The sequence below is a fragment of the Suncus etruscus genome, chromosome 15, assembly GCF_024139225.1.
Source record: "Suncus etruscus isolate mSunEtr1 chromosome 15, mSunEtr1.pri.cur, whole genome shotgun sequence".
Taxonomy (NCBI): Eukaryota; Metazoa; Chordata; class Mammalia; order Eulipotyphla; family Soricidae; genus Suncus; species Suncus etruscus.
Genome location: NC_064862.1, coordinates 16,691,659 through 16,704,125, shown reverse-complemented (window position 1 = coordinate 16,704,125; position 12,467 = coordinate 16,691,659). Strand labels below are relative to the sequence as shown.

General features: G+C 35.6%; 1 protein-coding gene across 1 annotated transcript in view; it reads right to left on the bottom strand.

The window, feature by feature from the left end:
• STXBP5 (syntaxin binding protein 5) overlaps nucleotides 1–12,467 on the bottom strand; it is a 190,851-nt gene that overhangs the window by 104,893 nt on the left and 73,491 nt on the right. Inside the window, exon 8 of the mRNA XM_049789323.1 lies at nucleotides 9,459–9,582. Coding sequence (XP_049645280.1) covers nucleotides 9,459–9,582 — 124 coding nt within the window. The remainder of the gene's footprint in view (nucleotides 1–9,458; nucleotides 9,583–12,467) is intronic.

The window sequence follows — 12,467 nt, the reverse complement described above, 5'->3', positions numbered from 1 at the left end:
TTATAAGGGAGAACAAGATGATTCAAGTTCTGTGGTTCTGTTGGAAAAGAAAAGAAAGAAAAAAAGAAAAAAAAACATTGGGGGAATCCATCTAGAGGCTATAAATATCAATTCAGAAGAAGGAAAATAAAGAAAAGGAAAAACAAAAACAAACAAAAACAAAAGCAAAAATAAGAACAAAAAAAACAAGTAATGACAAAAAAAGAGCAGCAGCAACAAAAAAAAAATCATCACAAAAAACATAACCACAGAAAGTAAAGAAAAAAATAAGAAAAGAAAATGAAGGGCTGATATGGCAAGGCTTTGCCTTTTTTTTTTTTTTTTTTTTTTTTTTTTTTTGCATAAGCACAGGAAGTATTGGGGAAGTTAGAGCAAATTCCGTTGGCCTAGGAGTACAGTTTCTCCACCCTTGAAGCACACTGTCATGGGAACAACTATGGGCTCTATACACTATCATTCTCGAGCCCCAAGGTCCAGGAAAATTTCTGTTCAGTTGTGAATGACAATAGCAGTCCTCTGTAGCAAGAGATCTTGGTATTTCAATGGTTCATGGGACAAAGTCCAGGTTACAGTCTTTCATTATGGTTCTAGAAGATCAGTTCCATCACTTTTGTTGTAGCGAGTATTCTGTAATTAGTGGTCTTGCATAGATCTTAGGTCGAAACCTAGGATAGAGTCTTTCCTTATGGCTCCAGAAGTTCTGCTCAGTCACGGTTGTCAAAGTCTGAACTCTGGGATTAAGATCTTGGTTTTTGTACAAATCCTAGGCCAAAGCATAGGCTGGGATCTTTCTTATTGGTCCCAGAAAAACTTATGCCCAGTCGTGGTTGTCATATAGTCCATCTTTGTAATTAGTGATCTTGGTTTTTGCACAGATCAAAGGATGGCGTATCTTCTGATTTCATCTTACTATTAGGTGATGTGATAGGGCAACCTTTCTTGGATAAAGTTGTTGCTGTTTCCTCATTGTTAGGTTGTTGTATCAATCTGTCACAAATTGGTCCCAGAGTGGTATTAGGGAATTCACAGGGGGAGTTTCGTTCCTGGTGCTGTTCTAAGGAGTTGTGTTGGGTCTTCTTTCAAATGTATATTTATAGCTCTAGAAAGGGGCTCCCACCTGCTTTCTTTCTTTTCTTTGCTTTTTTTTTTTAACAGAACCATGGAACATGAATCATCTTGTTCTGCCTCATATTTCTATGTCTTCCTACAAATTGAGGAAAAAATAGTGGATGGTATCAGGGGCAAAGCAGTCTCATGAGCATTGAGTGGAAATAAAAAATAATCAGACCTAAATAACTAACCCAAAGTCAACGACAAGAGAATCAAGAGATCCAAACTACAACAAACTATATACAAAAGAGATCTGTACACTAGCAGTCCAGGGAGCTGAGGGTGGAGGTATGCGATGCATGCTGGGAACAGTGGCTGAGAGGGGTTCAACATTGGTAGTGGGAATTGCCCTAATTCACTGTCACTATGTACCTTAAATGTAATTGTGAAAGTCTTATAATTCACATTGGTCTCAATAAAATTATAAGAAAAAGAAGTAAAAATCACTTATAAAACTAAGCACTACCTAATTTTTTATTTTGTTAATTAGAATACAAACCACATTCGATAGCTGTTTTGCATTATAATTATGCTCTCAGTAAAGAAAAGGGTTATCAGTAAAAGCAGCCATAAGCACCTAAAACGTGGCTAACCCAAGATAAGATCTGCTCTAAGTATAAAATACAAGAATTCCAAAAAATTTAATACATCTCAAGGTTGTATATTGATCACATATTAAAACATTAGCATTTTGTATGTTTGAGGTTGACTATAATATTAAAAAATAATTTACCTGTTTTTTATGAATGGTATTTATATTATTAGAAAAATTACATTTACATGCAGTTTGCAGTTTATATTTTTCTTGAACCATGTAATTATAGAAAATCAAATTGGAGAATCATATTCTTATTTGTTTGTTTTGGGGGCCAACCTAGAAGGCTTCAGTTGTTGCTCCCAAAGGGGTGGGAACATGTGGTGTAAGAAATCAAACCCAGGATTCTTGCATGCAATGCCTACAGTTCAGCTCACTGGATCATCCCTGGGGCTCAAGTCAGAAATAGAAAAGAGGGGCCGGAGTGGTAGCACAGCGGTAGGGAGATTGCCTTGACGAGGCTGACCCAGGACAGACCCGGTGTTCGTCCCCAGCATCCCATATGGTCCCCCATCCTGCCAGGAGCAATTTCTGACCACAGAGCCAGGAGTAACTCCTGAGTGTCACCAGGTGTGCCTCCTCCCCAAAGAAAATAAAAAGGAAAGATTAGGTGTACTCATCTCAATGTGTATAGAGACCAAAGGAATTTAATACTAGATAGAAGGCATTTATAAATATTGGTGTTTAACTTTTGGACAAGAGACTAGGAACCTATCATATTCAAGTTCCAAAACTTCTTGGATGACCTTTGGTGTCATAATTTTACTAATGAATGGCAACTGTTCTAACCGGTTTGGCGCACCAGGCTTCATGATTTAAAGTCTTCCTGAGAGGCCTGGGATGTGAGTGTGTAGTCTTATGAAGAACAATTTAAATCAACTTATGGTAATTTTCTCACATAGTGTAAGGTAATTTAATAGTGCTTAGCAACATGGTTGATGGTGACTCATTTTTAGAAAGTCTTCATTTGTGTGTCTGAAATTATTGATGAGGTAATTTTTGATGAAAGTGCATAGTCTGCATTCATGAGACATGAGTTCAATTGCCTGGTATTAAAAAAGGAGGGGGAAATAAAAACAAAAGATAATAAAATCCCTTTTGGAGAGTTTCTTTAAAAACCTCAAAAGAAAAAACTTGGCGATTGGAGCTGGAGACTCAACACAATCCTTATATGAGTAAGTATTTATGTGAGTTTCCTTATGGGATATCTCACAAGACTTAGCTGAATTCATTATCTCCTGCTCTATTGTATTCTTTTCTTGAAATAAAAGCCTTATTTGAGTATCATCTATGGACTCTGATAAATCTTTCAATCATATAAACTAGAAAATAAACAAACTTATAATGAGCCATATATTAAAGTAAAGTATCATTTTATATTTACTAAATATTTTATGCTTCAGGTAAATACTAAAAAGAAAAGTGATAGAAGTCTTTATACATCATACCCTTCAAGTATTAAATTGACTTTTACTTAGTGAATTTTAATTTTATTTTTCCTTCAACAAACCTTGACAATAAAAATTCCCCCAATCTTGGTTTATTCTATTAAGTGCATTGGTTGTTCTAATATAAAATAGCAGTAACTTTTAAATAAAAAAAAATCCTTTCTGATAATGGATACTATTGATTCTGCTAGCAACTCCATTTCCTTTGAGAATTATCTTATTCTTCTGAAGAAAACAATATAAAAATCGTGCTTGGCAACATACACATACAGTGCTATCACTCTTTTCTCTCTCTCTCTCACTCTCTCTCTTTATCACTTACTCGCTCACTTTCAATCTCTCTCCCCTCCCTCTTCCACACATATACATCAAAACCATTTCCCTTTTCCCCCTTCAAACACACATACACAATGAAGAGATCCTCGGAGGCCCTGGACCGGCAAATCATTTATTTAACTATGACTGCTTCAGTATAGGTATGTGAGGCCTGCCAGAACTACCAAATAATTCACCAAATAATTATTTAAATTAAGAAAATTAGTTACTGTAAAATGCAATTAGGGACAATAAACTAAATTATTTGAGCTCTACCTTGCCAAATAATTAACATATCAAGGTTAACAATCAAAGTTCTTTCCTCCTAAATAATAAAAACTTATCTACCACAGGGGAAAAATAGAGCCAAAGACAGAAGCTTACCAAATTCCCTACAGTCACCACAGAGAAATACAGAATTTATGAACAACCAAATCTCTGCAAAATTAAAACAGAGAATCAAATTTTATCTTTCATTTCCACAAATTCATAATGCTGTATATACCTTAAAAATCATTTCCTGGGCCCGGAGAGATAGCACAGCAGTGTGTGCCTTGCAAGCAGCCGCTCCAAGACCAAAGGTGGTTGGTTCAAATCCCGGTGTCCCATATGGTCCCCTGTGCCTGCCAGGAGCTATTTCTGAGCAGACAGCCAGGAGTAACCCCTGAGCACCACCGGGTGTGGCCCAAAAACAAACAAACAAAAAAATCACTTCCTGAAATCCTAATGAGAAGTGCTGGTTACAGGAATTTTCCCCACAAGGTATTTTTTGCATTTTGCAAAGTTGAAATTAAATTTCATATTGTTTGAATGCTATAAAAATGTGACCAGATTTTCATGAAAACAAAATTAAAGGGAACTAGCATGTCTGGTCAAATATAACCATTTGAATAACTTCAAATATCCAAATGAAAACTTTCTTTAAAAAAAGTACAAGCACCAACCAACCATCTTGATAAATGGCATTAAATCATCTTATATGCCAGAAAATAATTGTAAATTAATTTCTTTTTTTCTAGCTACTTAATCATTACTCTCTAGAAACGTCAATTATCCCGCAGTCTATTATCAACTAACTTCAAAGAAAATGTCATTCCTAGATAATAACTGAACATAGCCAACAAATCTGGAGAACTGCCCTTTAATTCAATTATATTTCAAGATCCTGACCATTATTTATCAAAGTGCATTTCATGAAAATTCAGATGTTCCATGAAAAAATACTGAAGCCAATTAAGTTTAGAATAGTCACATAAAATAAATATACAAATACTCATAAAATAATAAACATAAGCATATATATGAACATATAATCATTTTTTTTTTTGTAGACTGAGAGAATGCAGCTAAGTTTAAGAAGTTCTACAGTGAGCTTTTCCTGGCAGCATAAAGAAAGACCTTGTGGGGGAGGGGGAACAAAAAAAAAAAAAGAAAGACCTTGGGGCTGGACAACTAACATGCTTGGAGCCTATAGTCGGTCTTACGACAGTATGTTTCAAGGGTGGAGACACCCTGTATCTCTTAGGCCAAGGAAATTTCCTTTCTAATTTCCCCCAAATTTACTACACCTATGAAAAAAAAATACTGCCATATCTGCCCATTGTTTATTTTATTTATATCTTCTAGATAGGGGTTCCCACCTTTTTCATAGAATCTTAGAACATGAATCATTTTGTTCTGCCTCTGGAGGTATGGGATGCATGTTAGGAACTATGGTAGAGGGAGATCAATACTGGTAGTGGGAATGACCCTAATTCACTGTCACTATATGCCTGAAATACAGCTGTGAAAGAACTGTAATTCACAATGATCTCAATAAAAATTTTTTTAAAAAAGTTCAGCAGTGAAGAAATAGCTCAACTTAATTTGTCATTTCCTGAAGTTCTTTGATCAAATTTTTTTCACCAAATAATTATTTAAATTAAGAAAATTAGTTATTATAAAATGCAATTAGGGATAATAATCTAAATTATTTGAGCTCTACCTTGCTAAATAATTAACATATCAAGGTTTATATCTATAGTCACATACATGTAGCACCTAATTTTTTTCCAGGTACTGTCACTTAAACTTGGCTTATTTAATTGAAAGGATAGAACAATGCTTTATTATAGTGTAAAATTCCAAAATTTTAAATGACTTTCACCATAATCAAAGAGCCAAAACTCCATTTTAGGATGATTTAATACTGAGTTTTGAGCAGATTTTTAAAAAGCATCTTAAAATATACTTAACACTAAATATTCAAACATTAAACATCAGAATAAAGCACTGGCTGGCATCTTAATATACAGTTGGTCGATGCCTCTCAAGATACTGATTATACTGCTTAACTATTAGATGTGATTAAATATTTAAAAGAACAGAACTAAAAGTCTATTATATTTAACTGATTCTTCTCTCTCATTTTTATTTTATTTTACTTTGTTGGCCTTTCTGGATTATAGCTGGCTGCAGTCAAGGCTCATTCCTAGTGGTGCTTAGGGCACAGTATGTGATGCCCAGGATTAAAGCAGGTATAAGGCAAACACCTTAACTCCTATACTATCTCTTTAGAAAAATTCCAGCACATTAAAAGAAATTAACTATTACTTTGCCAGAAAAGAAGAGACTTGACAGGTAATGGTGATGAGAAAAAAATAAAGATTCAATTTATCAGAATGGTTATATGTAACATATATATGATATACTGTACCATGGTATGGGGAACAAAACTGTATGCTTTAAAGTAAAATGCATTTTGTTTGTCTTAACATAAATTGAACACTAACAGTAAACATTACTACTTTTAAAAATAATTTGTATTTTTAAGTAAAGAATGATTTTGAGCCTCTACATTTTTAGGCTACTATGCTACTGAGAGACACATGTCACCCTACTTAATGATAGCTAAAATAAAGAACATTTTTTGGTTCATAGTTTTATTTTTAAAAACAATCAAATAACCTCTGTTTTTTGCTTAAAAGTAAATTTTGTTTTGTTTGTTTTGGTTTTGGGGACCACACCCAGTGGTGCTCAGGAGTTACTCTTGGCTCTGCACGCAAAAATCGCTCTTGGCAGGCTCAAGGGACCATATAGGATGCCAGGAATCGAACCGGATTCTGTCTGGGTTTGGTTGGCTGTGTGCGAGGCAAATACCCTAACGCTATGCGATCACTCTGGCCCTTAAAAGTAATTTTAATTTGTGAATTACTTTTGTTTTTGTATCACAAACTTAGAAACTTGTTTTGCTTCTGAAAACTTTCTCTCAAATATATAATTTGTTTTTATAAAACTATTATTAATATTAAATAGAATAAACAGTATTTGGTAACTATAAAAGTAATACTTAAGCAAGAAATGTTAAAACCACAGGTTGAAAATTTAAATTGAAGCAGTATATTTACAATCTCACTGCATTCCATCAAATCAAAATAACCACAAATACAGAGAAAAATATCATTTTAATAGAAAAAATGTCTGATATGGGGAGAACTGGCAGAGAAGCTTAATCAAGAAACCAAATCTAAGAGATGACCACTATAGAACAAACTGAACAAGTCCCTCCTAAGATGATGCAAAGAAAACAGGAACATCATTATTGAAATGACTAATCTCAATCTAATCAAGAAAAAAAATGAGACAAAATCAAAAGCACTTTTTATAGACTGATCTATCATTTTTAAAATTTGTTATTTATGAAAAATCAACAAGATTCTATAGCTGTTCCAGTTTGATGGAGACTGAAGAAACATTAAATCTAATCAACCCCTCTGCGGCCCCCCAGGGACTTCAATCCCAACCCGCGGGAGAGGCTTGGAGACCACAACAGTTATTCACGATTCACGAAGTGGATTCCAGTCTGAAAGAAAAAAGAGGGGTTTGGGAAGACAAAGGAGACTCAAGACGAAAAGCTCCGATCAAGAGTCCATTTATTTGGGGAGGGGGACGCCTTTTATAGTCAGGCCAAACAAAGAGAAAGGGGCAAGGCATTCTTGGAATAATTGTAACTTTCCACAGGCACATCATGTTTTTTCAAAATTAACAAGGCTGTACATCACGAAGCTGGTATTCATCAATCATGAGGCCCAAGTTGTTAGAGCAATAAAGTATAAGATCTAATCTCTGCCCAGGCCCACCAGCCTCTATTTTTATGGGGGCATCTTGGTGCCTGTGGCTGACTCCCCTAGCTCTGAGGAATGCAATGACTCCCCTTTTCTTTAGGTCCAAGGGCAAAGGCCACATTTTGCTACCTGCTCAGGCTGGCAGCCTGCTAATTGTCACGTAGGCACTTGTGCTCAGACTCTCAGAGACTCCATTTTGATTTTAGAATAAAGGGCTTTTAGTTATGCCAAACAGTCTCCAACAAACCCCTTTACCAAAAGATCAAATGTGATGAAAAGAAGAATCTTGTTGCATAAAATAGATATTGGAGTGCTGAAGACATAGTAGAAGGGTTAAGGTACTTGCCTTCCATGTTGCTGACTTGGGTTTGATCCCCAGGACTACATAAGGTCCCTTGAATACCATTAGAAGTGACACCTGATCACCATTGGGTATGGTCACTTCAATAAAAAATTTGTTCTCCTACAGATCTGATGACATAGTTTAGTGATAATGAGAGCAAAGGGAGAGAACTGGGAGGAAGCAGGTTCAATTTCCAAGGAATCTTCTCCCACCCAGTAAAGCAATGGGACAAGCTGAGTTTCTTTAATAATGAGTGAAATAAGATGAATCTCACCACAAAAAGTGAGTTAGAAAAATAACTACACAATCATACAGAAATAAAAACTATCCTGGTAAAATGCCTGTGTCAAATCAGGCAGGGTTGGGGAGGAGGGAGATGGGAGGCATTGGTGGTGGGAGGTTGCAATGGTGAAGGGGGATGTTCTTGTTATGACTGAAACAGAACTACAAACATGTTTTAATCATGGTGCTTAAAAAAAGATCTTATAAAAAATAATAATGAGTGAAATGCGTGAAATGGTATCTACCAAGGAAGCATACTTGAGCCAGTAGTCAAGAGTTACTACTAGAGCTGGTTTGTGGGTGTTCTTTGCTTCAAATCAGAGCAAATTCCAGATTCCCAGAAGGAAACCATGAGTACCATTTTGTGGTGGGCTGGGAGAGAGGAGTGCTACATTCTGATAATTTAATTTAAAATAATTTCTCCATTGCAATAAGTACTTTATGTTTTCTAATAAAATAACAATTCTTAAAGTCACAAACTGAAATACTTGGTTAGCATCATCTTCTGGAAAAGTCCATACTGTAATTTGTTACAAATCTCAGAGAATAGTTCTAAGAATTATAGGTTTCAGATTTAACATTTCCCGCCACAATCTCTAGTCTTGAGACATCTCCTAAAATCTAAATTCAAGAGAGTTCTCAGTAATCCCCAACTCGGTCAGATGTAGAATTGCAGAAAACCCAAAAAGTGAATGATTAAGTTTAGAAAGTTTATAGTTCCAGGTATCACATACACTGTTATACATCAATAAACAAAGAACTTAAAATAAATAACTTTAAGATGAAAACCTAAGTCAGAACTTATAATACTTACAAAGTTATTTATTCTTTGAACTATTGGAAAACTAATACTTAATAAATAATATGGCCCCCTGAGCCTACCAGGAGCAATTTCTAAGCATAGAGCCAGGAGTAACCCCTGAGCGTGGCCGGGTGTGACCCAACAATCAAAAAAAGAAAAGAAAGAAAGAAAATAACGAATGCCACTTTCCTCTAAACTTAAATTTGAGATTTTAATTATGAGAATAGTTAACTTGAGATGTAATTATTCCTTATTAAATATAATTAATATAATATAATGTAATATAATATAATTAATATAAAAATATAATATAGTAATGTAATATATTTAATCCATCATTAGGAAATAAAAACTTACTTTCAAGAAAACTTTCAAGAAAAAACAAATCCAAATGCAAACTCAAACAAAGGTACACAGCTCAAAACAACTGATATAAAATTCAAAGAAGATATATTCTTACCATGTGGGGTGATTGTCTGTACAGGCTTAGTAGGGGCCCTCACATTCCAAATAGTCAAAGTGCCATCTGAATGACTACAAATAAACTGCTTTCCTTCATGATGCCAAGCAACAGAATGAATAGCCTAGAGAGAGGAATGAAGAACTCCATGTTATAAAGAAAATGTAAATATCATAGCAGTCATAATTGATCCTGTAACTAATATTACCTAAATATTTTTGTCTCCCAAGTTAAAAATCAAAACATGCGTTTTCATTCTATGCTCTATATTTTACAACCTATGTTATATTTATATTTACATTCCACATCAATTCAGCCCTCTAATAATATTCATAAAGTAATTTGATATTGACACTAATTTTATGGGTTTTTGTTTGGTTTTGGGGCCATACCTAGCGATGCTAAGGGAACCCTCTGCGATGCCAGTGATGGAAACCGGGTTGGCCATACGCAAGGCAAATGAAGCCTCAGCCACTCACTATCACTCTGGCTCCTGATGATGGCACTACCTTAATTCTACTAGATTTACTAAGTTGGCAGAGGAAGAAAAATAGTATATATGCATTTGTGACATATTTGTAAACAAGTATATCCTTATTTCTTAGAATAGTAATTTATCTAAACATAATTTGTAATTATTTCTAAACATATATGATCTTGTAACTTTTCTGAAATAAACAAACTATCTAAAATTAATCTTGTAATTAATCTTAACATAAACACATAACATAAACACATTACAATGTGGTAATTACAACCACATTCTGTCAACAAAACCCAGCTGCGCTAACAAATTAAATAAACTTTTAAAAATTATTTCTATATAACTAAAGTTCTAAGAACATACTAATTACAGGGATCAATGGTTTACAATTATTCTTAGAAACAGACAGTAACAACAGAAAATATTCCCACATGGTGGTGGAATTAGTTTTATGCCTAAAATACAACTATCAATTAACATTATAAATCACAGTTCTTTAACTTAAGAAAAAAAAACTTAAAATAAAATTGGGGCCAGCGAGGTGGCGCTAGAGGTAAGGTGTCTGCCTTGCAAGCGCTAGCAAGGAAGGACCACGGTTGGATCCACCAGCGTCCCATATAGTCCCTCCAAGCCAGGGGCAATTTCTGAGCGCTTAACCAGGAGCATCAAACGTGTCTGGCCCAAAAAAAAATAAAAATAAAAATAAATAAATAAAATCACCAAAAATTATATTCCCACAAAAAAATAAGCACAAGCTTTTAGATGCATTTTACACAATATTTTCTTTTATTCCTGTGCATGCACCCATTTACACACACACAGATTGGAATATTCCATATAGTTATATGAAAGGATAAATCTTGTCTTTCCCTGAAAATTGGGTGAAACTGGAGGGCATCTTAATAAGCAAAACAAGGCAGAGGTAGGACCAATACATATAGAGCTCACCTGCGAGTGAGCAACAAAAAAGGAAAGGGACAAGAATAATGACAAACGCTTGGCACTGCATCACAAAATCAAGCAGGGAGCTGTGTGTGTGGGGAAATCATGATGTGAACTAAATTAATCTCAGGACCAGGGTAGAAGTTTGGTGACAGTGAGGTACAGTAACTGTTCATCACAAGTCTAAATGTCTGCGAACTGAAGAGATAGGATGATGGTACAGTACTTGCTTGCATATGGCTGACCCAGATTTGATCCCCAGCAGTTCTTATAGTTCCCTGAAGTTATATGGAATGATCCCTAGGAATATATCCAGGAATAAGCCTGGAGTATCCACAGGTGTGGCCCATAAAACAAAGAAAACTATAAATGCTATGTCACCTAAATTATCATAATAAAAAGGAAATTAATCGTATATTTAATTTTTAAAGAGGCAGAAGGAGCAGTAAAGATCAGAACAAATTGCAAGGAGAGTAGCATAATGAATGAGAGTTAAAGGAAATCTACAGAGTAACAACGTGAATCAGAATAGAGAAAAAAAAACAGAACAAAGATGATACAGTTTGTTTACTTTAACATAAAGGAACAGCAAAAAAAATTCTAAAAGTTCTCTAAAATATAAAGTATTTTATAAGAAGTCATAAAGAGGTCCCGGAGACATAGCACAGCGGCATTTGCCTTGCAAGCAGTCGATTCAGGACCAAAGGTGGTTGGTTCGAATCCCGGTGTCCCATATGGTCCCCCGTGCCTGCCAGGAGCTATTTCTGAGCAGACAGCCAGGAGTAACCCCTGAGCAACACTGGGTGTGGCCCAAAAACCAAAAAAAAAAAAGAAGTCATAAAGAGCTCAAGCAGTACTTGAGCATTAGGAGGCTGACATTTTTATTTCTGATAAAAAAAAATGGCCTTTTTGGATACATATCAAGAAAAATGTTTATTTCTTAAAGTAAAAAAGTTTCACATGTGTTTGGGCCACAGCAGTGGCGCAAGGGTAGGGCTTTGCCTTGCATGCACTAACCTAGGACAGACCATGGTTTGATCCCCTGGCGCCCCATATGGTCCCCAAAGCCAGGAGCAATCCCTGAGTGTGTGGCCCAAAAAAGCAAAAAATATAAATAAAAATAAAAAAAATTCACATGTGTAGCCTGCTCACCACTGCTGAACACTATTGCAAGGGCTGCAGCCTGACCATCACTGTGGGTTTTGAGACCAACCCCCGCCCAGAACCCCCTGCTGAAGCTGCGGAGCAGAGTAAACCAGAAACGCCAAGCAGGGTGGGATGGAGCCAGAGTAGCCCACATGCATCATCTAGCCAATGAACTCCACCATATCACGTAAGAAAAAAACACACAAGTGTGAGAATGGGGAAACAATGCAGGCGAACCTCAGGCATAGAGAATGAAGATGGCAGCTCTGATGACCCAAAAAGTGCCAACCACCTACCATATTTTCTGGCGTATAAGATGACTTTTTACCCATGAAAAACTACTTAAAAGTTAGGGGTTGTCTTTTCCACTGGTATATGGCATGCTGAAACATGCTAAAACTTACTCGAGCTTCAGGGAAGAGTAATCCACTCTTACT